Source organism: Penicillium maclennaniae (genome assembly GCF_028827695.1).
Source record: "Penicillium maclennaniae strain IBT 15551 chromosome Unknown utg000005l:1.0-2652337.0:1.0-2654196.0, whole genome shotgun sequence".
Lineage (NCBI taxonomy): Eukaryota > Fungi > Ascomycota > Eurotiomycetes > Eurotiales > Aspergillaceae > Penicillium > Penicillium maclennaniae.
Window position 1 is genome coordinate 1833311 of NW_026623217.1, and position 25884 is coordinate 1859194.

At 51.8% G+C, this 25884-nt stretch overlaps 9 protein-coding genes across 9 annotated transcripts; 6 read left to right on the top strand and 3 right to left on the bottom strand.

Moving 5' to 3' along the window:
- Window positions 1–226: 226 nt before the first annotated feature.
- N7477_005919 (uncharacterized protein) lies at window positions 227–1231 on the bottom strand (the record flags this gene model as incomplete). The annotated part of the gene is made up of 1 exon (XM_056967582.1): window positions 227–1231. One exon carries the CDS (start codon window positions 1229–1231, stop codon window positions 227–229), a length of 1005 nt encoding a protein of 334 aa, XP_056822336.1.
- A 1128-nt stretch (window positions 1232–2359) lies between these two features.
- On the top strand, window positions 2360–3690 carry N7477_005920 (NAD(P)/FAD-dependent oxidoreductase; the record flags this gene model as incomplete). The annotated part of the gene is made up of 2 exons (XM_056967583.1): window positions 2360–3138; window positions 3210–3690. 2 exons carry the CDS (start codon window positions 2360–2362, stop codon window positions 3688–3690), a joined length of 1260 nt encoding a protein of 419 aa, XP_056822337.1.
- Window positions 3691–4154: 464 nt separating this feature from the next.
- On the top strand, window positions 4155–6213 carry N7477_005921 (putative very-long-chain acyl-CoA synthetase family protein (CefD1); the record flags this gene model as incomplete). Its single annotated transcript, XM_056967584.1, has 4 exons — window positions 4155–4173; window positions 4227–4355; window positions 4406–5747; window positions 5796–6213. The coding sequence occupies 4 exons, from the start codon at window positions 4155–4157 to the stop codon at window positions 6211–6213; spliced, it is 1908 nt and encodes a 635-aa protein (XP_056822338.1).
- A 73-nt stretch (window positions 6214–6286) lies between these two features.
- On the bottom strand, window positions 6287–9551 carry N7477_005922 (uncharacterized protein; the record flags this gene model as incomplete). The annotated part of the gene is made up of 6 exons (XM_056967585.1): window positions 6287–6787; window positions 6845–7048; window positions 7112–8739; window positions 8826–9104; window positions 9159–9337; window positions 9448–9551. The coding sequence occupies 6 exons, from the start codon at window positions 9549–9551 to the stop codon at window positions 6287–6289; spliced, it is 2895 nt and encodes a 964-aa protein (XP_056822339.1).
- A 1014-nt stretch (window positions 9552–10565) lies between these two features.
- On the top strand, window positions 10566–12262 carry N7477_005923 (Allantoin permease; the record flags this gene model as incomplete). The annotated part of the gene is made up of 3 exons (XM_056967586.1): window positions 10566–10692; window positions 10931–11931; window positions 11981–12262. The coding sequence occupies 3 exons, from the start codon at window positions 10566–10568 to the stop codon at window positions 12260–12262; spliced, it is 1410 nt and encodes a 469-aa protein (XP_056822340.1).
- Window positions 12263–12720: 458 nt separating this feature from the next.
- On the bottom strand, window positions 12721–14246 carry mcsA (putative citrate synthase Cit1; the record flags this gene model as incomplete). Its single annotated transcript, XM_056967587.1, is given in 4 exon segments — window positions 12721–12924; window positions 12974–13521; window positions 13535–14120; window positions 14202–14246. The coding sequence occupies 4 exon segments, from the start codon at window positions 14244–14246 to the stop codon at window positions 12721–12723; spliced, it is 1383 nt and encodes a 460-aa protein (XP_056822341.1).
- A 1166-nt stretch (window positions 14247–15412) lies between these two features.
- N7477_005925 (putative mRNA-nucleus export ATPase (Elf1)) lies at window positions 15413–18831 on the top strand (the record flags this gene model as incomplete). The annotated part of the gene is given in 4 exon segments (XM_056967588.1): window positions 15413–15701; window positions 15716–18432; window positions 18456–18722; window positions 18778–18831. 4 exon segments carry the CDS (start codon window positions 15413–15415, stop codon window positions 18829–18831), a joined length of 3327 nt encoding a protein of 1108 aa, XP_056822342.1.
- Window positions 18832–19395: 564 nt separating this feature from the next.
- On the top strand, window positions 19396–22576 carry N7477_005926 (glycoside hydrolase family 3 protein; the record flags this gene model as incomplete). The annotated part of the gene is made up of 3 exons (XM_056967589.1): window positions 19396–19992; window positions 20085–20247; window positions 20301–22576. 3 exons carry the CDS (start codon window positions 19396–19398, stop codon window positions 22574–22576), a joined length of 3036 nt encoding a protein of 1011 aa, XP_056822343.1.
- A 1512-nt stretch (window positions 22577–24088) lies between these two features.
- N7477_005927 (putative IgE-binding protein) lies at window positions 24089–24746 on the top strand (the record flags this gene model as incomplete). Its single annotated transcript, XM_056967590.1, has 2 exons — window positions 24089–24453; window positions 24500–24746. The coding sequence occupies 2 exons, from the start codon at window positions 24089–24091 to the stop codon at window positions 24744–24746; spliced, it is 612 nt and encodes a 203-aa protein (XP_056822344.1).
- Window positions 24747–25884: the final 1138 nt, after the last annotated feature.

The window sequence follows — 25884 nt, forward strand, 5'->3', positions numbered from 1 at the left end:
GGCGACTCCACAATCCATCACCAATGATCGTCGCAGTATTAGCATCTGGCTCGTGAAAACATGCGCATCTCTCGACTTCTGCGTCTGGGTCTACTTCTAGATATTTTGGAGAATCGAGATTCATTGGTCAGGAGATTCATTAAGACAGGTTATCGACATAGAAACATCAAGATATCGTCGTCTCATTCTTCAAGGGCCAATCTTCGATTCCACACTCCCGACACCGCTAAGAGCAGAATGCATCCCCCGCAAAAAGACCCGACAGCGGCCACAAGACAGAAAAGAGCAATCGGAATAGTGCAACGATCAGCAAAGTATAAATCCAGAATGCGAGATTCAATCCTTCAATCGCAATATTGACACCAAACAGGAATTGAAGTTGTGTCACTGGTTTTGTGACTCGACCAGTCTGATCTTGCGTGGAGACACTGCCGAATCGCACGAACATCATAGCGAGAACATGCTGACCTATCTGCATGATAAAACCCATCATGCAAGAGAGTATCCAGTTCGAAGACAGATTAACAGAGAAATCCTCATGAATTGTGGGGATGCGACGTGCGAACGGTGTGAGGTGGTAAGCAGATAAAGTCTCCTGAGTATTCTGCGCGGAAATTGGCGCCAGAGCCCCTATTTTCTCGGTGACATCTGCCATTGACGCTTCATTACCCGACTTAGGTAACAAAGGGTAGCGAACTTCCCCCTCCAAGATGGGTTCTTGGATAACTGGGATTTTGTTCGTGGGGGGGGAAGCGGGCATGCGTAGCGGAGGGTAGCGAACTTGGCCCTCGGGTATGGATCTTTTAGTAACCGAGGGCTCAGTAATGGCAGAGGTCTCCGTGCATCCAGAACTCATTGGCGGCGATGTAGTATTCTCTGGGCCAAGACGCTGCCCCATCTGGTGTGCGTCCACTTGTGCTATTTGCTCTTCTAGAAGACCGAGCCATTCATTCTCGAGTCTCGCTCGGCATCCTGGGTTGTGGTCACCGTGAACAAGAGTCTGTGCGAGCGTTTTGATCACACCTTTCACTAGATCACCTCTGAGATCTTCGTGAGCAATAGTATGTTGGAGAATTCTTCTTGCAGCCAGCTTCCTCCCTTCGCCAAGTTTCCTAGCGCATGGCCTGGGCTTTCCCCTGGTCGACGCCCTTCCAAAGCATTTGATGTCTTCTTTCTCCGAGACGGAGACTTTGATGATATGACCTAGCGAGAACGTGCTTGGGGAGGCCATTGCAATAATTTGAAAAGTATAAAGTGCCGGTAAATTTGTACTATTTGATGGGTGGATGTGGAGAGCCGGGGGTGCTGCTGTAGTCGCGATTGGCGTTGGTCGATGGTCGCAGGCCGTGATAACTCAAAGTTGGATAGTGAAACTCGTATGTGCGGCATCTTTCGCAGATTTATGTTCTTGATACAAGCTAGCTCGAGTATCAGCTCTGGAGGGAAAGAATCAACGTCCTCTCGCTTAGCACTTCACAGCCACTGCAAACAAGGGTTTCGCGTCAGGCAACAGCAGCGCAGGACGTCTTTTGGGGGCTATCTTGCTGTGGCTTGTGGTTTTTTTTTGGAACTGTGATGAGGGCAACTGCAATCCAAATGCCTCTCCATCATTCCTTGATGTCATGGGTCCCAGCGAGCGAATCATGACCAAAGATAAAAATCACCTAGACAGGGGTGCTGAATTCCAAATCCCAATGAGGCGTATACTCCTGAGCGGGCCGAGCCATCCTAGAAGGAACCTGTTTGGCCCCTACGCGGAAAAGCTTCAGCCGCAACACGCGCGAGTTCTCGAGCCCCGAATGAGCTGATTAAGATGAAAGGTGCTTGAGAATAGGGAAAAACAAGATATGATGCTTCCTTCGAACTGTAACTCTGTTGAACTACTTCGTAGCCTATTGTCATCATATGCATGGCTCGTCTGTTACCCAAGCGCCTCCTACCCCCAAGCAAAGGAATTCGAAGCTCTGAAAGTGGAGACGGAGAAGGACTCGTACTTTCGTAACCAGTGTGGTTTATTCATAGATCAGAAATGCAGCTAAAAGCCCGCTATCTCCTGAGCGGATTCAGGATCCGTGCATCGTTGCGCAGTCATTCCTCTCCGTCCCAAATGACGACAAGAGAACGGAGCTGAAGGTAAAAGAGTAGATTCATCGGTAAGAACTCGACCACAGTGGATGGAACTTGGATATCTTAGTTAGCCGTAGCTATCCGGCACGTGTGAAGACCGCAGGGTTCATGTCGTACACCAACTGCGAGATAACGCCAAGTGGAACAGCCTTGTTCAACGGAAATGCGCCTTTCCCCGCCAGCACTTCAACCCAGTATCAAGTTGTATGAAATCTTTAAAATCACAGCAATCATGGAATCCGAGATCCTCATCGTCGGCGCTGGTATCTTCGGCATCAGCACCGCGTATCATCTTGCCAAGCGCTCGTCCCGTTCCGAGGCGATCACCGTGCTAGACCGATGCTCGGCTCCCTCGCAAGATGCAGCGTCGACAGACATCAACAAGATTATCCGCGCGGACTACTCTAGCTCTTTATATATGGAGCTGGGATTGGAAGCCATCGAAATGTGGAAAAATGACCCCCTTTTCAAGGATTCCGGTGTTTATCACCAGACTGGCTGGATCATGATGGACGAGAAAGATAGCGACCTCGCCGGGCGCATTGGTGCCAACTTTCGAAGATCTATCGGTTTCAATCCTTTGCAGCCGTTGTCTGAAGATGAGGTGCGGTCGAAATGGGATGGAGTGCTTAAGGACACTGATTTGAGTCCTTTTGGGTCTTTCTTTTTGAACCCGCTGGCCGGCTGGGCTGACGCCGGTCGGGCTTTGACAATCATGACGAATGAAGTTATCAGTCTGGGTGTGCGATATCGGGTCGATGAAGCTACACGCCTTGTGTTGGGTGAAGATGGCATCAAGGGTGTGCAGACCGAGTCGGGTGAATTGTACTCGGCAAACAAGGTGCTTCTCTGCACCGGAGCCTGGACAAGTCAGTTGATGAATTCTTTGGAGATTGAACTCGAAATTCTCGAGAGCGATCGTGTCGAAACTCAAGCCACTGCAGCTGGCGTTTGTGTCGCCCACTTTCAGCTCTCGGATGCCGAACGGAAGCTATACGACCAGCTTCCTGTGTACGTCTACGGTGAACAGGGTATGATACATTGCCAGGCCATGATCCTTACAGATACTAATATACACCTAGGAGAGGTCATACCCCCGACCAATGCCGGACTGCTCAAGTTCACCACAACGCAGTCATTCAAAAACACCAGTCACGGCTACTCGGTGCCACCGGCCTCGGGCTACCCATTCACAACCCAACGCATTGCCCAGAGAAGCTTCAAAAAGAATGCATCGACTCAATTCGACCCCGTCTACCCCAATTGTTCACTAGCGACCGCCACGTAGACTACTTCCGCCTATGCTGGGATGCGATTACCCCCGACCAGCACCCTTTGATCACCCAGCACCCAGACACACGACTACGAAACCTATACCTAGCCATAGGAGGATCGTTTCATTGCTGGAAATTCCTCCCCACGATCGGTCGATACGTGGCTAACATGCTAGAAGGAAAAAGCAACCGAGGTGATCGCGACGACGCGTGGGCGTGGAAGAAGTCGCGTCAGGGTGGCGTTCACGACAGTCTCCGACCCAGCAAAGAGCTGAGCGAGTACTACTGACACGCCAACTAGTAGTATATTAGTAGGTATCCAGCATGGCACAGCAAATTATGCCGATGTTGCACTGTGAAGCTGTGCACAGTGAAACGGGAAACAGCCGAGGTGGACTCTTGTTCCCCGCATCGGTTCCACCAAACCCGGTGTGTCCACTGGGCCTCCCAACAGAAGATCAGCCATGTTCTGATAGATCTTGGCCCCTCGTCATCTTGGAATGCGGAGTCGCCCTGTGGTGCCGAGGATCCTTTGCTCTTTCGGCTGAAAAGATACCTTTACCCCATCTTCAATATCGCACCCCACTCGGCCACTTTGTTTTCTATGAAAGAGCTTTGGAGTATCAAGAGCTTTTATTGCATTGGTGATTTTGGGCATCTGAGATTTCAAAGCAGCTCTGGTGTGACTGCAGGCGATCTATAATCCCGAATTGAACCTTTCAGCGACGATTCGGAGGTTTCCAAAGCAAAAGAATGGATCTGATGGATCTCGGTAAGTCTGTGTATTTATGGACCTTAATGGAGCATATTCTGACAAGATCCCAGGTACGGCCGCCGCCGCCCTGGCAGGAGGCGCAACAGTGGCAGCATACCTGAACGCGAAATTCCATATCAAGAAAGACATTTCATCTGTACTCAGCGCTAAAAAAGGCGAACGCCAATATGCACAAGCGGGTGGGTTGAGCATTCGCAGCACGTATGACCACGATCTAACATCCTCATAGTGCAAAAAGGCCGCGGGAATCCTTGGTATGTATTCTTAGACACAGTGCAGAGATACCCCGACATGGTCTGCCTATGGACTCGAGAAAGGTCATACACCTACCGCGAAGTCCAAGAACAAGCCTGCCAATACGCCCATTTTTTCCTATCCCAAGGCGTGGAGAAAGGCGATCTGGTCGGCTTCTACCTGCAGAACCGAGCCGAGTTCATCATCGCCTGGATCGCTACATGGAGTATTGGTTGCGCCCCTGCTGCGATTAATTACAACCTGACTGGCGATGCACTGGTGCACTGTCTCAAGATTAGCGGAACCAAACTCACCCTCGTTGATGAGGATGAGACATGTCGCACCCGTGTGGCTGAATGCGAAGGTATACTGGCAGGCGAGCTGGGCATGAAACTATTAACCCTAGACGGCTCCCTTAAGGCGCAAATTCGGATCATGCCGGCCAGCTTGCCGCCTGCGGATCTCGCAAAGAACATGGCGGGCGAATTCCCCGCGATCTTGCTCTACACGTCGGGAACAACAGGCATGCCCAAGGGCTGTGCGTTCACCATGGCTCGGATCTACACGACGCTTTTCATCCGTCGTGATATGATGAGTGATAAGAATGGCCCTGACGGTGACCGTTGGTACAGCTGCATGCCTCTATACCACGGCACTGCAGCTATCAGTCTAATTGCTTGTCTGACAATGGGCGTCAGTATCGCCCTGGGGCCCAAATTCAGCGTTCGCAATTTCTGGAAAGATGTGCGAGATTCCGAGTCTACCATATTCGTCTATGTCGGCGAGACAGCTCGTTACCTTCTCGCATCGCCTCCATCAGCCGAGGATAAAAATCACAAAGTGCGTTGCATGTATGGTAACGGCCTTCGTCCTGATGTCTGGGAAGCATTCCGCGCGAGATTTGGTGTTCCTGAGGTCGGTGAATTCTTCAACAGCACAGAGGGTATTTTCGGGCTGTTCAATTACAACTGTGGTCCCTTCACCGCTGGTAGTGTCGGACACCATGGTCTCTTGATGCGTGGCCTGCTTCATAACACATTCATCCCCATCGCCATTGACCCCGAAACCGGAGATGCGCTCAGAGATCCCAAGACTGGCCTTGCCGTTCGCGCAAGTTACGAAGAAGGCGGCGAGATCATCGTTCACATCCCCGATGAGAAGGCTTTCCAGGGCTATTGGCGCAACGACTCCGCGACTGAGAAGAAATTCCTCCGCGACGTCTTCAAGAAAGGCGATATCTATTATCGCTCCGGCGATGCTCTCCGCCGCCAACCTGATGGCCGTTGGTACTTCCTCGACCGTCTCGGCGACACATTCCGGTGGAAGAGCGAGAACGTGTTAGTAACGCAGCCCCGATCAAGTAAACATAACTGAATCATTTCCAGAGCAACTGCTGAAGTCGCCGAAGTAATCGGCCAATTCCCTGGCATCGCCGAGGCAAATGTCTACGGCGTCAAACTCCCCAACCACGAAGGTCGAGCCGGCTGTGCCGCTCTCCAGATCACTCCCGAAGCACGCCAGGGCTTTGACTTTGCGGCACTTGCGCGCTTTGCTCGGTCCAAGCTCCCGCGATACGCCGTCCCGGTCTTCCTGCGCGTCGTCGACACCTCATCGCATATCCACAACCACAAGCAGAATAAGGTCCCCCTTCGCGACGAGGGTGTAGATCCAGCGCTTATTGGAACTAAGGTCCCCGATGGAAAAAGCAATCAGTTCCTCTGGATTGCGCCCGGTGAGCAAGATTACACCTCCTTTGGGAAAGAAGAGTGGGAAAGGATCGCTAGTGGAAATACGAGATTGTAGGAGACTTCACGGTTTGACCAGCCCAAGGTCATGATGCAAGAAGAGTCTAAATACATTCCGAAGATACAAAAATCTAGGAAGCTACATTAAACTCCTGCACAACACTTCTCGGCTCCTGGTACGGTCCAAGACTCTTCCACTCCATATCGAGTCCAAAGCCCTCGGGTCCGCCGACTTTAAGTCCCCGTTTATCTCCCGTCCAAAGAGGATGCGCTGCCATTCCGATGATGTTAACTCGTAATCCGTACCGTAACTCTTGTGATCCAATTGCCTCGCCGTCTTGCCCTAGAACTGAAATCAGGTCTGGAACTGTGCAGATAACTTCATGCCGCGAGGTGTCGTCGGGGTTCAAGACGTCCGCGTATGCGGCGTAGAGGAACTCGTTTTGGAAGGGGATGATTAGGTAGCGGGTTTCATCTGAGCTTGGACTTTCAGAGCGAGAAGACTTTGGATCTTTTTCCTCGCTAGTCAGAGGGGCGATTGTGCATTGGCCCATTGTGTAGCCGCGGCTTACGTGGCGCTTGACGTCGACGATTTTACCGGTGTATAGGAGACGACCGGGGGATGTTTCGAACTAAGCTTGGTTAGAGTCCTGGCCAATGTAATTTGAGCGATTGATCTGCGCACATACAATCGCATCGATGATGTTGGTCTTTGAGCATCGGGCTTTGTGGACTGCACGTCCGATGTACCATGATTGAGACACGGTCTTGGGAACCGCGTAGCGTTTGATCGATTTGCCAGGCAATGGGGTGCATGCCACTGCGATATTCAGACCGAGGTCGACGCACTGTGAGCGCAACATTGTTTCGACTCGGCGGTTGGACTCTGCCTTCTGTTAACGTGGTCAGCTTTCGCAATCCTACTTGATAAGTAATTTGAAAAAGTGATGACCTACCAGAATAACAGATGTGTTCCCCTTTCCATCCGCCAAAGCACAAGGCGTAATTGGTTCACCGTATACGTAAGCCGTACCTTTAACACAAAAACCATCAGACAGGCTCAACTTGGTATCATCAAGGAATGCGAACTCACCATGTTCCATGGTGGGATATGCCCTCCCCATTAAATCCCCATCAACAACGGGGATATCATAATAGACGCTGGTCGGGAAGGTAGACATTCCATTTCCACCCCCAATCTTATCCGCCATTACGCCCTCAAAATGGGTATATCCAGACATTTTGACCGCTTGATCAATTGCAGTCATGATCTCTCTTCCGGCGGGAATTCTCTCCCCAGAGACACTGGGTGCTCCGTACCATGACCCGAAGACGATGACATCGGAATCATTGAGACTTCTTGGGTCGACAACCCGCATCTTGCCTTTAGCGTTGGGTTGGCGAAGACTCTCGAGGCATTGCAGGTATTGAAGGTATGAGGGCCCTCCGCCTCCAGTGCCCAGGACACCGGTGCCTGTTGCGATGAATTCGAGGTCGACGGGGGAAATGTACCATATTCCATTACGCACGTCGGGGGCGTAGGCGTCGATGTCAAGAAATGCCGAGTATTTCACCAGAGATTGAAAATTTCTGGTTTCCGGTTTCTGGTGGTAATTTCTTCGAGCTTCGGGTTCAGACTCTTCAATCACAGCACAAGTCGACATATCATTTGTATGAGCTCCATTCATTTGCGTTGTGCCTGGGCTTTGGAGAGCCAATCGGCCAACAGCCTTGATAACCAGTCGAGTAGCCTTATTCGTCACATATTGCAGTGGGATTTTATCGATAGCCACGATCTTGATGTCTGCTCTGTCTGCACCACGAGCGACGGCATTCTCAATCGCTTTGGTCTTCGCCTCCTCGAGGACTGTATTCTCGTCGCGGCCTTCTAAGACCTCAATGCTGTCAATCTCGCCAACGACCTTGGCGATTGCTGCGCCGACTGCGTTTGCAGAGTCATGATGAGGTGGGATGATGCATTCTGCAACACCTTGCAAGTCATCCATGCGCACAATAGATCCACCACCGACTAGGAGCAGAGTGACCGGTGCATCAGAAACCTTCATACTTTCCACTGCCTGCTCTAGGATTCGTTTGATTCGCAAACGTGTTTTGGTGACCACACTTTCAGGAATGGCTTGGGCTCGCTTGATATCTCCGATTTCCGCCTTGCCAGAGGCAACGACAATATCCGTAGTCGTCATCACATTACCACCGAACACAAGTGCTTCACTAGTCAAATAGTGTCCAACCGATTCAGGCCCAACATGTACTCGATCAGAACCCGTATCTTGAATCACCCGACTACCTCCACCCAGCCCAACAGACAAAACTTCGGGCATTGAGAACGCCGTTCGCACACCCCCGACCTCAACAAAATTCGGGGCTTGTCGGGGAAATCCAGATGGAAGCAAAGCGCAGATGTCACTCGTAGTCCCTCCCACATCCATAACAAGTACCTGGGTTTCCGAGGCTGTACCTTTTGCACCGCGATCCAGGAATGCTAGGAATGCAGCACCGGTCATGCTGTTCGTCGGGCCTGAAGCAAATGTCTTGATAGGCAGTTCTGCTGCAGTAGCGGCATCTGTCAACGTGCCATCATTTTGCGTCAGATAGAGAGGCAATCTAGTTGCAATTTGGCTATCGCTTCACAAAATGCTCGCACTGTACGTCGTGCGAGGTTGAGAATGGAGGCATTAAGAATCGTCGCGTTCTCACGCTCTAATAGTCCAACGCCTCCAACCATGTGTGAGCACACCACCGATAAGGTCGGATCTTGTTCCAACATCAGGCGTCTACATGTCTCTTCGTGCAGGCCCTGGTGATCTAGCGGAGAGAAGACGCCCACAACTGCGACCAGGTTGATTCCTGCTTCTTGGATGCTCTCTACAGCTTTTTGCACCTGAATAGGGCACAACGGAGTGATTTCACGTCCGTCAATCTCGAGTCCTAGAATTCACGATCCATCAGCTGTGACAACTTCAGTTTAGGTCCCGTTTTTACCTCCATCCAGATAGATCACTGGCCCAGCCATAATATCCTTCAGCTCAGGCGGAAAATCCGAGAAAGGGGGGACCTGCTTCGTAAAAGGTCCGCAAAGGCGCACCACAGCGACTTTACTCAAACGGCGCGCATCTGCCTCGACAACTGCATTCACGAAATGTGTGGTCCCGATAGCTACGCTGAGAACGTCTCGTCGGTTAACCGCAGACTTGGATAATACATTCTCGATCACGGCATGAATTCCAGAGGTGACATCCAGTGTTGTAGGGGTCTTGCTAGATGCGCATACTCGCGCGATTCGGAGTCTGTGGCGGCGATGTCGATAATAGCTGCGTCTGTGTTGGTCCCACCAACATCAACACCAATCCGGTATAGGCCGCTGATTTCAGTCATGATCGATATAGCTTGGATTTGTACCGCAAGCAAGGAACTATCGTAGAGACGGATTGGTATATGATTTCTCACCTGATCCAGAAGACGATCGGAACTGGATATGTACTATTGTTGGTGCCTTTGCGGGTATCGTAGACTTGGGTCAACACTTCAGTTTTCTAGGCCCTTGGAATTGAATCCGAGCTCTAATGCTCGCCTATGATTCCGAGTGATCGCGTTCGCCGAGCAAGATTTAGTGATTTTAGTTCTTTGCAACATGCTAGCTCTCAAGCGCATTCCGCGACACGAAATTGGCCGAGCGCCAAGAGGGGCTCTTATCGCAAGATGCGAAGCGTCGCGCGAGCAACCAATAGAACCCTGCACAACAGCATCCGAATCACATTTCTCCTCCTCAGTAGGTGGTAAGAGCTCGGGTCGGCAAAGCAGTGCCTCTTGCTATATTGTTTCAAGCCTAGGGAACAACTCCGAGGTATCAGTTGGAAAGATGTCCCGTCTGTGCGACGGCGCCCGCGGATGCCGTTGATAGAAACTCCTGGTCCTAGCTGACGATGAAGAATGATAAACCGGTATCTGGAGAGGTCTTATCTTGAAGATCCTTCTTGGTGACCGATCGGTTAATTGTTTGATCGGCTAACTCAGGACGAAGTGCGGAGTAGATAAGTGTCAGGGAAGGTTCGCTACTAGCGTGCCAGCTCGAATGCCATCACTGAGCATCTGTCCATTCGGTCCTTTGTCCCATCATCCAAGAGTTTCTCTATAGAAATTCACAGCGACCGTCCATCAATGCCGCTATGGAGGCATTCCTAAAGAAACTCGAAATCGACAGTGAAGGCGGCCCCGAACCAGACCGGTGGATTAACAATGATATTAAACCTATCGAGGATGGTCGCCGCACTTGGGGATTCTGGACTTTTCATAATTTCTGTAGGGACTCATTCGAACGAGGAAAAAATCGATTCTTTGGTTAACATTGCCATTTAAGGGATTCTCGTCAACTCGAATATCTCGACGTATATGACCGGCAGTTCTCTCATTGCTCTGGGCCTGACATGGTGGCAAGCCATCATCGCCATTGTGCTCGGACAGATTATTGCTACCATCTTGGTGGTGCTGAACTCGTTACCCGGCGCATACTACTACTGTACGTTGCATTGCGAGATGGACAAGGCTTTCTTCTGATCATTATAGTGGGATTTCCGGTGGTGAGCAGATATGTGTGGGGGATGTACGGGAGTCAGTTCGTGATCTGGAATCGTATCTTACTCTCCATAGGTAAGTCGGTCTATCCACTTTTCACTTTACAGTGCTAACAAGCTTCATAGTTTGGTGTAAGCTCATATTCCCAGCCCCATGTGTATTGCAGCACTGACCCACTAAAGATGGATTTCAAGCCTGGATCGGCGGCGAATGTGTCTACATCTGCCTCCAGGCAATCTGGCCAAACCTCGAAGAGCGAATACCAAATACTCTGTCCAGCTCCATGGGCACAACAACCGCGACATTCGTCTCTTATATAATCTTCATGGTCATCTCACTACCAGTGATCTACATTCGACCCTTCAAACTGAACTATTTGTTCTATGGGTCCTCCGCCATCATCCTAGTATTTGAGATAGTTCTCCTGATCTGGTCTCTCGCAACAATGGGCCCTGAAGGGTTTGGATCAACCATTTCCAACACCAGCGGTACCTCGTCAGGTTGGAACATCGCATTCGGGATAATCAGTACTATCGGATCTATTGCCGCTGGAATCTTGAACCAGAATGACTATGCACGTTTTGCACGCAAGCCAAGAGATGCCGTTTGGGGGCAAGTGATTAGTTTTCCTTTCTATGCAATTGTGTGTTGCGTGATTGGGATTTTGGTCACTGCTGCTACACAGGAACGATATGGTGAGGCCAAATGGAACCTGCCGACACTTTTCAGTGCGATCATTGAGCATGGTGGATCGAGATCTAGAGCTGCGGCTTTCTTTGGTGGTGCTGCTTTGGTCATCTCGCAGATTGGTGTCAATGTACCCGGTAACGCTTTGGCTGGAGGTATGCGTATACGTTCTTGTCTTCTCTTTTCTTTATTGACGTTTATACTAGGCTTCGACTTGGCAGCCACTTTCCCACGATACATCAACATTCGTCGCGGTGCTTACATTACAGCGGCTATCTCCGTCGCATGTAATCCGTGGAAGCTAGTCAATACGGCCACAACATTTCTTGCTGTTCTGAGCAGCTATTCGGTATTTTTGGGGCCTATGACTGGCCTTATGATCTCATCATACTTCGTTATCAACCGCTGCAAGATCAAAGTGGACGATCTTTTTATCGGAGACAGCTCCAGTATCTACTGGTATACGTACGGTTTGAATTGGCGCGCTATTGTCGCAGTACGTTTCTTCATTCCCTTCATTCGTTGACCATGCTAACGGGCTTTAGTGGATTTGCGGAACTGTGCCATCTTTACCTGGCTTCGTTGCCTATGTTAGCTCCGGTGTCACTGTTCCTATCGGCCTAACACATCTGTACTACATCTGCTTCTTGTCTGGTCTAGTTATCAGTGCCTTTGTTTACTGCGGGCTTCATTACCTCTTCCCCGTGGCTGCGATTAAAGACTTCATGGAGAATTCGCCTTCTGCCAAGGTGTTAATGCGCGAATACCAGGAGCGCTGGGATCGTGGTGATGAGGTAGAGACTGTCGTGGAGACGCCCAAGCTCTAATACTGTTGGGAAGCTGCCACCTTCACGAACTTTATGAATTTTTAGGAATTATTTCGTTTCAATAGAATGAGGTTACATGGACTAAATAAAGACATAATAAGCACAAAGCTTTATAGCCTTTTGGTTCTCCGAGCACTGAGTCAGTGTACTGTCTTTTTAAGATGGCTGTAATGACAAAGTACTCGCTTTCTAGCTCTTGCAATTCAACCACAATATGCTCACCAAGTATGGGTTTTGACTAGGTACTACTTGGATATAGATGAGGCTTTGCATGAGGATTCTATTCATATATTCTTTGCAGGGATATATACCTCAAAGGAACACCTACACTGGGCATATCAAACAGTCTAAGAGAAGAAAGAAAAAAGGTCAAAGTTCGCTTGCATCAATTTCAGTCGGCTCATATCAAACCAGGTGTGGGGTGTCCATCATCATAGGGCCCACGCTCAACGGATAGCTTATTTCTTAAGGAGACCGAGCAGGTTGATGCTCTTGGGGCGCTCAATGGGCATACCCAGAGCACGGTCCCAGATGAGCTGAACCAGGGGCCCAAGGGCACGGCTAACACCAAAGGCAACCGTATAGTACAAAGGCTGCTGGAAGCCGTAGTGATAGAAGAGAACACCGGAGGCAGCGTCGACGTTGGGGTGGGGGTTCTTGGTCTGGAATATTATTAGTGTTGATCAATGGCATTTGAATGGAATTAAATACCTTTCCGTGCTCAGTCAAAACACCGGGAGCAATCTCAGAGTTCTTCTTGACCAGCTGGAAGACAGGGTTGGCAAGGACATCAGGGCGGGTCGCGGCAAAATCCATCAGGGCCTGGAAGCGAGGGTCGGGCTTGCGCAGAACACCGTGACCGTAGCCAGGAACGACACGGCCGGACTTAAGGGTGTCCCACAGATAGCTGCGGACATCTTCATCAGAGAACTTGGTGCCAATCTTGTCCTGCATTTGCATGATCCAGCGGAGAACTTCCTGGGCAGCAAGGCCGTGCAAGGGGCCGGCAAGACCGAGAAGTCCAGCGCTGTAGCTGAGGAAAGGGTCACTCAGAGCACTACCGACCAGGTGAGTAGCGTGGGCGGAGACATTTCCACCCTCGTGGTCTCCGTGGAGAGCCAGGTACAGACGGAGAAGATCGTGGAAGTCGCTGTTCTTCTCGCCGCCCTTGCCGAGCAGCTCAGCAAAGTTGTAGGCCCAGTCCTGCGCAACATCCAGAGTTTGGCTACCAACAGCATCAATTTCGTTAGGGCGGAAGACTAGCGCGGCAACGCGGGGGGATTTTTGCAAGTAGGGAAATGCAGTCATCGAAAGTGGGCTCCCAATACTCGGCTTTGTTCAGGCCCTTCTCGTAGGCTTTAGCAAATTTGGACTCCGTGTTCAGAGCAGCGACAGCAATCGAAAGCTGTGTCATTGGGTGCATATTCTTGGGGAAGGACTTTATCAGGTCCAGGATGTGCTGGGGCAGGTACGACTTCTCGGCGAGCTCCTTGGAGAAAGCGCGCACCTGGGAGGTGGAGGGGACCTGGCCTGTCAAGAGAAGCCAGAACATAGCCTCGGGAAGCATTTCAGTCCCAGTGGTGCCCTTGGGAAGCTCTTTCTGGCAGTCCTTGATCGTCTTTCCATGGAACCGGATGCCCTCGTCGGCGTCCAGCACCGATCCCTCCCACAGCATCGCCTTGAGGCCACGCATGCCTCCAATGACGCTCCCCACCTTGGTCTCGCCAATGGTTTCGTCACTTTGGGCTTTGACTTTTTGTAGGAGCTCGCGCTTAGCGGGAATAACCTCTTTCAGAGCAGACTTGAGGTCCGGCTCGGCGGTCGCATAGTGGCGAGCCGAAAAGAGTGGTCGCGAGGCCTACAAGTTTTCGTTAATTGAACTAGTCTTCTTAAACTAGACATGCCAGCTTCCAGTCATGTGGGCTCGTTGTACACTTACCTGGGCCAGTCTGGTGGCATGGCGGGTGGTTCTGCTGAGCGCCATTGTGAGTGTATGGATCCGGGGTAGAAGTGTGGGGGCGGGAGGTCAATTGCGGGGGCGAGGAGGAGTAGAAAATTATCGTAGCGATGCCAAACAATCGCTATGAAGATATTCGTGAGGAATAGAACACAAAATTGTAAGAAAACGAAGCAGAATGAAGGGGGACAAGGGTACTTGTGATCGACGAGGCCAACGTCTGACCGCGTCGGTTGGGCGCGGGGCTTCCAATACTCTTCTACCGAGGCCCGGGGCGGCTGCATGCGGACAGCCAAACCGGCCTTTTTTAACAGAACATGTAGATATCTGTTCAGGGGCAAATGTACTCGATTTTACCATTTAATTCAATTATTTGATCATTCTCAGTTGATATTCATTGAGTGCAGTGTGAACATACAAGAGGTATATCCACACAGTAGACCTGTCGGGCCACTTGTCGGAGCCGAGGATATCGGAGGGCAAGGGAAACACCGATCTCGGACGAAAGTAATGGAATTAGCACGGAATTCATGGCAGTGGCTTTGCAAGTATCGTCGATATATTTCGGGTGAATCTTGGGGGACGAGATTATCTTTGTACCTGCATCCATTGACATGCATCCATTGACATGCATCTGTGGACATGCATCTATAGACATGCATCCATGGACAACACTCCAACGGGGCAGGTCGGCCTTTTCGGCCTTTCTTGCATAGTTAGTCTTTTTTGCATGGAAACAAGTGCTGACTTAGAATCCCTGGACACATTGCCACCATGTTTATCAGGCATGTATTCTAACCTGAGGCATCAACTGATAAGGCTAGCCCAAAAAGATTTAGTCCGAGCCCATGCCAAAGCCGCCGCTCCTGATTGGGCTATGTAAGCCGTCGCCTCCCAAACAAAAAAAAATTGCGTGGATAAGCCCCGATCTGCGACTCTCTTCTTCCCCCTCCATACCTTGTACAGACCAGGCGGGTTACAACAGTCTGTCTCTGTCACTGCTCTTGCACCTTACACCCTCATTTGAGATCGTTTCCTTTCGATCTTCACTTGGTGCCTCTCCCCTCTTTGTCCTGCTGGTCCGGGAGTTTTTTCCCCCGCCTCCTATTGTTTGAGGCCCCTCCATTTTCACGACCTGTTCATACCCTTTGCTTTATTGCATCTGCTAGACCTTTTGAGTCTCGCATCGGATAATGCCGCACATCGAGTCACCAACTGATTCCGCCGTCATGCCTACTGTTGTCGCGAAGGGCCCCTCCGGTGTTCCCCCCACCACCGAAGAGATTTCATCCCTCCTCAACTCTATTTTCAACGCCGAGTCATCTCAGGTGTCCCTCGATAACTCCTATGCCTTGGCGAACCTGCTGATTCAGGGTGCTGGCTGCGCTGGTCTCCTGAACTACAGTGTTTTGACCGATGTCAAGAAGGCCGCCACCGATAAGAAGAACGGAGCTCGCCGCGAGAGTGCCATGTTGATCATCGGTGCTCTGTTCGAGCGCTTCCTCGCGAATACCCCCTCAGTGAAGTCGTCTTCCTCCTGAATGACGGCGGTATTCTGAACGTGGTCCTGGACTCCCTCGCGGATAAAGGCGCTGTTGTTCGCGATGCTGCCCAATACGCTATCGACGCTCTGTTCGGTTGCCTGAGCCCCGAGGCCATGGTGAATGGGCTTCTGCCATCCCTCGAGTCCTATCTCAGCAAGGGCTCCGGCAAGTGGCAGGGTTTCGTTGGTGGGTATGCCCTGCTTGAAAAAATGGCCTTAAAGGCCCAGATGGGCAACGGTACCATGGAGGAAGAGCGCGACAAAGATGTTCTGCGCGACGCTATGGGCAAGACTTTGAAGACTTTGATCCCCATTGTCGAGTCTGGCATGCACGACCTGAAGAGTGAAGTTACCAAGCAGTCCGTCAAGGCCATGAACGCCCTGACCACTCTCCTTGACAACGACGACATTCGCACTCGCATCCCGCTTTTGATTGAGTCTATCGAGAAGCCCTTCGCCCAGACGCTTCAAAAGGCCATCCACGCTCTCTCGCAAACCACATTCGTCGCTATTGTCACCTCACCCGTGCTCGCTCTCCTGACTCCCCTGCTCGAGCGTTCTCTCAACACCCCCACCACCCCCCAGGAAACTCTCCGCCAGACCGTTGTCGTTGTGGAGAACCTGACAAAGCTGGTTCACGACCCTGCTGAGGCCCGTACCTTCCTTCCCAAGCTTCAACCTGGTGTGAAGGGTGTCATGGATCGTGCCTCTCTTCCTGAGGTTCGTGAGTTGGCGACCCGTGCCCTCGATGTTATGGAGAAGGCCATGGCCGATAAAGAAGTTGCCATGGGTGGCTTCTCAAAGACCACTGTAGACGATGTCCTGGCTGTTCTTAACCCCAAGATCCAGGAGCACGGTGGTCTCACTGGCTTCGGCGATGTCAAGTTCCTTGATCTGGCCAAGAACTTCATTGCCGGCATGATCCGTGAGGATGTCAACTGCCGCATGCTGGATCGCATCCCCTCTTCCCTTGGCCCGTATCTGCGTGGTCTGCTCGCGGATGACCAGGTTGATGCTCTTGTCTCTGCTGTCAAGGCCCACTTCGTCGCCGAGGATGAGCGTATCTTCGGCAAGCCGGCTCAGACTGACCCCAACGAGATTGTCATTGTTAACGCCAACTTTTCTCTCGCCTACGGTGGTATGCTTCTCCTGAACCACACCAACCTGCGCCTGGTCAAGGGTCATCGTTACGGACTTTGCGGTCGCAACGGTGCTGGAAAATCAACTCTTATGCGCAGCATTGCCAATGACAAGCTCGAGGGCTTCCCTCCTCCCGACGAGGTCCGCACTTGCTTTGTGGAGCACAACCAGGGTGAGGATGCCGATCTCACCATCCTGGCTTACGTTTCCAAGGACCCTCAGATCGCCCTCCAGGGCGAAGAGCACATCAAGGAGGTTCTTCTTGAGTTCGGCTTCACCGATGGCCCCGAGGGTCGCCAGTCCCAGCCTGTCGGCTCCTTGTCCGGTGGTTGGAAGATGAAGCTCGCTCTGGCCCGTGCCATGCTCATGAAGGCCGATGTTCTCCTGCTCGACGAACCTACTAACCACTTGGATGTTGCCAACGTCAAGTGGCTTCAGGAGTACCTGAAGAGACACACTGACATCACCAGTTTGATTGTTTCTCACGACTCCGGTTTCCTTGACGAGGTCTGCACCGATATCTACCACTACGAGCAGAAGAAGCTTGTCTGTTATCCCGGTAACCTTGCCGCTTTCGTCAAGGTCAAGCCTGAGGGCAAGAGCTATTACACTCTTTCTGCATCCAATGTGCAGTTCAGATTCCCGGCTCCCGGTATCCTGTCGGGTATCAAGTCCAACACTCGTGCTATCCTCCGTATGACCAACTGCACATACACCTATCCCGGTGCCACCAAGCCATCTCTCCAGGATGCTTCTCTCTCACTTTCTCTTTCCTCCCGTGTTGCCATTATCGGTGGAAACGGTGCTGGAAAATCCACCTTCATCAAGATGTTGACTGGTGAGACCATTCCCCAGGGCGGCAAGGTCGAGAAGCACCCCAACTTGCGTATTGGTTACATCAAGCAGCACGCTTTGGAGCACGTTGAGATGCATTTGGAGAAGACTCCCAGCCAGTACCTGCAGTGGCGGTACGCTAACGGTGACGATCGCGAGGTCTTCCTCAAGCAGACCCGTATCCTGACCGACGCCGATAAGGCCCAATTGGACAAGCCTATCGATTTGAAGGATGGCCGTGGAGAGCGCAAAATTGAGGCGCTCATTGGTCGTCAAAAGTGGAAGAAGTCCTTCCAGTATGAGGTCAAGTGGGTTGGCTGGCTCCCCAAGTACAACACCATGATCTCTCGCGAGACTTTGACCGAGCTGGGCTTCTCCAAGATGGTCCAAGAATTTGACGATCACGAGGCTTCGCGTGAAGGTCTTGGTTACCGTGTTCTGGAACCCAAGGTTATCTCCAAGCACTTCGAGGACATCGGTCTCGACCCCGAAATTGCCAACCACAACGAGATCTCTGGTCTGTCCGGTGGTCAGAAGGTCAAGGTCGTGCTGGCTGGTGCCATGTGGAACAACCCTCACTTGCTGGTTCTTGACGAGCCGACTAACTTCTTGGACCGTGACTCCCTCGGTGGTCTGGCCGTTGCCATCCGTGACTTCAAGGGTGGTGTTGTCATGATTTCTCACAACGAAGAGTTTGTTGGTGCTCTCTGCCCGAGCAGCTGCACATTGCCGATGGCCGTGTCGTTAGCCGCACCAACAACGCCGTCGCCCTCGATCGCTTCGAGGACAGCGCGACCAACACGCCTTCTGGTGCCGCTACTCCCGCTTCGGGCAACACTAGCGCTGCTCCTTCCGCTGCTCCATCCGCCGTCAACTCTGGCGATGAGCAGGGCGAGTTGAAGTTCCGCGCTAAGAAGAAGAAGAAGATGACTCGTGCTCAGCAGAAGGAGCGTGAGACTCGCCGCCGTCTCCGTCACATCGAATGGGTGAGTTCTTATCCACAGTTGACTTTCATCCGAACATCTGCTAACATTTTCATAGCTTAACTCTCCCAAGGGAACTCCAAAGCCCGTTGACACCGACGATGAGGCATAATTGCTCCCAGATACCTGGAGCACTTTGATGTGTAATGGTTTTCTGATGATATTTTTGTTGCATGAGAATCTTGTCATTTGTGGCTTGCATGGGACCTAGATAGACGGCGTTTGGGTTTGCTTTTTCATTTCCATTCTCTTTTCCTTTTTAGTAGATACGCATCTTGTGGAAGGCCGTCGCTGGTGAAAATCCGGTGATCTATTAACAAAAAGTTCTGTTCTTAATACAATTCCGTCTTGTCTATTACCTATTAGCAGAAAGTAGAACGACGCTGCACCCTCTTATGCCCCCACTGGACGCAGTGTCGGTAAAAATGACCGATAACCTACGCGTCGCCCCACACGATGCGATCCCCAGGGACTTTGACGTCGAAGGGGACGTCACCTGACCCTCCCTAAGCTCTCTCGAACTTTCTAAATCCCAAATTCACTCCATCGCGAATCCCATTGCCGTGCCTGGCAGACCGTCCATCACGCTCATACGACTCTTCAATGTCTTAGCCTACACCAGCATGCAAGCCCTGCGCTGATAATCGAATCCTGTCCACATCTCAACCAAAAAGCAATGACCAGACCAAGCGGAGGCACTCAAGCCTCAACGCGTCGACAGGACTACTCATCCGTCAACAACCAGATATCGGACGATGAATCCCTCCTCGTCTCAGACGAGAGCTTCGAGGAGCTTCGTCATGGAAAGGAGGCTCGCGCCGACGACTTCTCTAGCGGCGACGAAGACGAGGACAATGTGAAATTATTACCGCTGTCGAAAGACAAGCACTACGACGCTGCACCCTCGAGTCGAACTAGTTTGCCGATGGAAGATTCCCCCGAGAACAATCAGGATGTGGGGCTACGCATTGAGCAGGTTCTTGAACGTGAACGGAAGCTCATGCTCGGGGACTCGTTTGATACTGATCTAGAAGATGGACACTCGAACCTGGTCCTCAGTGACGACGACGATGATTATGGGGTTCCGCTAGTTAAGGGCTCGCGGGGATCGAAAGACCAGGGGGGCATGTGGTGGAAGTCAGGGTTGAGAGGCTTGATCCCTTTGAACAAATGGTGGCATTCTATTCCTTTCGGACTAGTTGCTATCGGGGTCATGTGGCTGGCTATGCAGGGTCTATACTGGTTGAGGTCTGAGAGACCCAGGAAAGACTATGTACGGTTTCCTTTCGATTCTGACCGGCTGTTGAGATTCGACACTGGTTGAGATGCTTCTTTTGGTGGGCTGTGCTGACATGACACATCCAGGAATCTGTACCCTGGTATCCCACTCCAATGGGAGGTACCGGTGCTGCGTGGAAAGAGAGCTACGACAAGGCGCATGATATGGTTGAGCGGATGACGCTAGTCGAGAAGGTCAACGTCACGACAGGAACGGGTTGGCAGATGGGTCTTTGCGTTGGAAACACCGGTATGGGCTTTAAACCTTCCTTGCCTAGTTAAGTTGCTGACAAAAACCCTCAGGTCCTGCTGTCACTGCTGGCTTCCCATCACTCTGTCTTCAAGATGGCCCGTTGGGTTTACGGTATACCCAAAACATCACCGCATTCCCGGCGGGCATCACGACTGGCGCGACCTGGAATCGCGAGCTCATGCTTGAGCGCGGGTTGGCTTTGGGTCAAGAAGCCCGTCAAAAAGGTGTTAACGTCATTCTGGGCCCTTCAATGGGCGCACTGGGCATGAACCCTGCTGGTGGTCGCAATTGGGAGTCCTTCGGATCCGATCCTGTGCTGCAGGCCGTTGCTGCTGCTGAGACCATCCGTGGTATTCAGCGCAATGGTGTGATGGCAACGGCAAAGCATTTCGTAATGAACGAACAAGAGCACTTCCGCCAGCCGTACGAGTGGGGTATCCCAACGGCACTTTCATCGAACATTGACGACCGTACTTTGCATGAGGTATTCGTCTGGCCGTTCGCTGAGAGTGTCCGAGCTGACGTCGCGAGTGTGATGTGCGCATATCAGCAAGTTAACAACAGTCATGCGTGCGAGAACAGCAAACTCTTGAATGGTATTCTCAAAGATGAGCTTGGCTTCCAGGGGTTTGTGCAGTCGGATTGGCTCGCTCAACGATCAGGCGTGCAGAGCGCGCTCAGTGGTCTTGACATGAGTATGCCTGGTGATGGTCTCAGATGGGCAGATGGTGATCCGCTCTGGGGTTCTCATTTGACTCGTGCAGCATTGAATACATCAGTCCCTATGAATAGGATCAACGATATGGTCACCCGTATTGTTGCGGCTTGGTTCCATTTCCGCCAGGATCACTGGCACCGGCCTCCGCCGGAGGGTGACGGTGGTCCGAACTTTTCCTCTTGGACCACGGAAAGGATCGGCAGTCTGCACTCGGGTAGCCCTGACGATCTCAGCAAGGAGGTTGTTAATCATTTTGTCGACGCACAGGGGACGGGAGCTCGGGCGCATTCACTTGTGGCCCGCAAGGTGGCCGCAGAGGGAACTGTGCTCTTGAAGAACATCGATAACACGCTTCCATTCGATCGCAATGTGTCCATTCCCGGGAGAAGATACCGCGTTGGTGTCTACGGGGAAGATGCTGGTCCTGGACAGGGCCCCAACGTCTGCCCCGACCATGGTTGCAATCAGGGTACTCTAGCTGAAGGATGGGGCAGTGGGGCGGTCGACTTCCCATACCTGATCTCCCCTTGGGACGCTTTGCAAACCGCATGGAACCCCGAGACAGTCGATATTCGGGGTTACTTGACAAACGCTGTTGCCGTGAAAGACGTTAAGGAACAGGATCTCTGCGTGGTCTTCGCTAACTCCGACGGAGGTGAAGGTTTCATTAGAAACGCTGGCGTCAATGGAGATCGCAACGATCTATTCCTGCAGAGGAATGGCGTTGCACTGATTGAGCGTGTAGCCCGTCACTGTGGAAGCGGCCATGGTAAGACAGTTGTCGTGGTGCACTCCATTGGCCCCGTGGTCCTCGACTCCTGGATCGACTTTCCCGGTGTGCACGCTGTTGTCTATGCCAATCTTCCCGGTCAAGAAAGCGGGAACGCCTTGGCCGACGTGCTATTCGGCGATATTGATGCCAGTGGGCGTCTGCCATATACAATTGGTCACTCCCTGGAGGACTACGGCCCGGGCGCACAAGTGCTATATGAGACTGGTGATCCCGTCCCCCAAGTCACCTTCCAACAGGGGCTCTATATCGACTACCGGTATTTTGACCGTCACAACATCACGCCGCGTTTTGAGTTTGGCTTCGGTCTTTCTTACACGACTTTCGAATTTTCTTCACTTAATATCCACCCATTACAGACCAAGTCTCGCCTCCCCAGCTCCCGTCCCAAGGACGCAGCCGATCCTCCCAAGTACGACGAAGCTCCTGGCAATCCAAGCGACTCAATGGTCCCTGCGGGCTTCAAACTCCTTGGAAAATATATCTATCCCTACCTCCTTAACCTGGTCGGGACCGACCCCGGCCCATACCCGTACCCGGAAGGTTACAAGACAAAGCGAACGCCATCGGCAGCAGGCGGTGGTCCCGGTGGTAACCCGTCCCTCTACGAAGCCATGCTGGAACTTTCCCTGCAAGTGACCAATACCGGCAACCGCGCCGGGAAGGAAGTGGTGCAGATCTACGTCTCCTTCCCAGACGATGTCGCTGAACACCGCGGTCTCGGCTGGAACCGAGAGGCAATCGATTTCCCAGAACGCGTTCTCCGGAACTTCTCAAGATTGAGCTCAATCCTGGTGAGACAAAGACAGTCAACATGACGTTGTCGCGCAAGGATTTGAGTTATTGGAGCGTACGGGCCCAAAATTGGGTTTTGCCTACCGAAGGCAAGTTCCGAATCTGGGCTGGTAAAAGCTCCAGGGACTTGCCGTTGGTGGCTGAATACTGAGTGTTGCTATTTCGAACTCGTCTTCTATAATGTATTTTATTTATAGATCCTTCGGCGTTGGGACTTGTAGCGTTTGGTGGATGAATCATTGATCAAGAAGTTCTCAACTATTGCTGGGGCCTAGTTTGGTTCGGCGTGTAGGGTGCTGGTGAGGGCAGATAGATTCGACAACAAAGATTTAAATTCACACTCCCTTGTCTGGCGCCCCAGCCGACTTTCTTCATTCATCGCTTCGTCTTCAAGGGATTGAAGAGCTACAAAAACCGCTAAGAACAAGACGGTCACCTTTTCGCACGGGGTGTGGCGGTGCAACTTGCAGCGGCGACTGGTTAGTGGCGACGATCACCGTCTCTCTGTCACAGATTGATTCTGCTTCTAGACGGTTCGGTGGCTCCACTCTCCGATGTCTACAGACCCTAAGAAGGGTCATTTCCTGTTACTTCCCATGAAATTCGGGATCGTCATGTTCCGTGAAGATCAACGAGCTCAAACACAGGGGGGACTTCCCTCGCGTGCATGCTCCTCGGATCATTACACATCGCCTCCACGGAGTAATGTCAAGCGATCTGAGACACGGTGGACCCGTGGAGACATCCATGGTCGTTGACTCGCCGTTTACTTGTGTTGAGCCACGCCGAAGATAGCACGCTTCTTTTTTCGTTCGGGTCCATCGCAGCTCCACCGCGCAGCCCGGTAATCCGGTGATCCCTACTACTCTCTGCGTCACTCTGGTCTCGATGAAACACTCCACCCGTCAGGGTCTTCGCTCGGATTACGAGCGGCGCAATACATATTGGTGGCCTCGACATTGCAATATTCATTCTGGGTCTACCTGTCATGGTAGTGCCATAAAATTTGAATCTGCGACACGTTCACTGCTCGATCTCGATCGCGAAAAGCGATGAGAAGAAGGAATGCGAATTGACTTCGGGATCCCTGGAAGAGGCGTGCCGATCACTTCAACTTAGCCTCTGCGCGTCTCACCGTTTACCACGACTTTCCCTAATCGAGAGCTACCGTTCTTCATGGCCCTGACATAACTACCCAACAGGCAACGAGTCCGACTCTATTGGCCCGAAGCGAGCAGTGCTAGGCCGAATTCTGAAATGGCCGAGTCGCTTGTGCATGCTAGATAGCTCCACATCGGCCTCACCACAGCAATGATATCAGTCTGTCATCTACTGCGAGTACAATGCCGTCGATCTCTGATATGGAGCCACCTAGAAAGTCCTCCCTGGCACATGGGGTCCTCAAGTGGGTACCAGCAGAATGCTGATGGAATAAAAAGCTGCCTGCTGCCTTCTCCCTCCACCATTACACTTACTACGATTGTACACTGTAATAGCCTTATTCAACACTTTCGCTACACGCACACTTCTTCACAATGAAGGTCTCCGCTGTCCTATCTTTCGCTTCCTTGGCTGCCGCCCTCCCCAGCTCGCGCACCACCAAGTCCTCCAACGCCCCCTTCAGCGTCACCGCCGCCCGCTCCGGCTCTGAAATTCACTACCTGCCCTTGACTGCCTCCAGCGGCCACTTCTGGCTCGGAGGCAAGTCGCAGACCTACTGCCCCTCCTCCGTCGGGGCTAGCTGCGGAAAGCAGGACGATACCATCATCTATGGCGGCAACGCCCTGGACGTCGTCGTCCCTGGTGGCCAGCAGATCTATGTCGACGCTTCCGGTGCTCTGAGCTTCACTGTTCCCCACTCGGGCTACATCCCCGCTGGCTCTTCCACCGGTCCCTTCAAGTACACTCCCGGCGCTTCTTTCGGCACCTGGACCTACTCTGGCCAGGGCGCCTCTGGCTTCATGGCTTGCCCTGTTCCTCAGGCTCCTTCGTCCTCCTCCGCTACCCCCCTCCGCTACCGCCACCCCTTCAAGCGTTGCTCGCCGCTCTGCCCAGTCTTCCAAGTGGCAGGTCTACGCTGCTCTGCAGAACGCTACTGTTCCTTCCGGCCAGGTTTCTGACTGCCTTGGCTTCGATGCTCTTGCCACCGGCCTGAACATCACCTCTGACCAACTTGCCTGGGAGTACATCTAAGGCCTTTATACCTAGACTCTGAACGTACAATGTTTTATGGATGGTGATTTCGTGACTCGGCCCCAGGGATCGAGCTCTGTTGCTCGGCGCTTGAATCATATGCCAGTGGGCACACTATGTATTAGTCCAATTGCGATTTTTGATATTTCATGTACAGTCACTCCTTACGAAACCAATTATGAAATTCTCATCAATCTTGAATGATCTCATCCTAGAGCGTCTGTAAGTCGTGGTAGCTCGAAGTTCACAGGTCTACGAGGATTCACTCTTACCGGTTCTCCACCTTCTGATTGGTTCTTCAAGGCAACTCTGGACAGCATCGAAAGCCAAATCATTAAGCTCATTTTGCATATAGCCTGTGATGGTGTTTATCAATCTCTCAGAATACTAATGCCATGTATTTCAGATGAAGCTTCCCAACCTAATGAACGGCCAAAGGCCATGTATCTGAGTGCTGTGCCAGTCAGGAAGGACGGTGCTCACAGCACAAGCCTGTCTAAATGGTGCTGGTGTAGATTGCGGCTTGGCTCTCTCAGGTCAGACCTCTTGTTCCCACCTTGACTTGTTTCGTACAACCAGTAGTAATTTGTTTCTTTGCTATTAGCCTATCTCGCTATCTAGAGATACTTTCCCGTACACATGCCACCAGGACACAGAAAATCATGACCGAAAAACATATAGCAAAACTTTATCAAGCGTCTGTGGATTATGTACCGATCAAATGTGTGTCTAAGTCGTAAAAATCAAAAGTGGAAGGGAAGATTCCAGACCACATCTTCCGAAACTAGTCTGTTCCTCTCAGCGACCTCTCTCCAGGCAACGATCACCATAAGAATCACCGCCAATGAACAAAGGATCGCCAGAATCGTCATCCACCACCCAAAGCGGATCTTTGTTGCTGGAATCGGCGAAAGAACAGTGCCAATAGCGGCCAGAATATTACGGACCAGGTTCAGATCAGCCACTACCGAGGCACTCGCTCATGGCTTGTCCACAAGAAAAGGCACGACCATTGAAGTGACAAGCTTCAAGCGCTAGTGCTATTGTAATTTGCAAGTATGGCACACGTCGTGGGAGAAGCTTCGAGGACAATTTAAGGGTTATTATGATCAGCGTGCAGGGGATCCCGTCATCACCA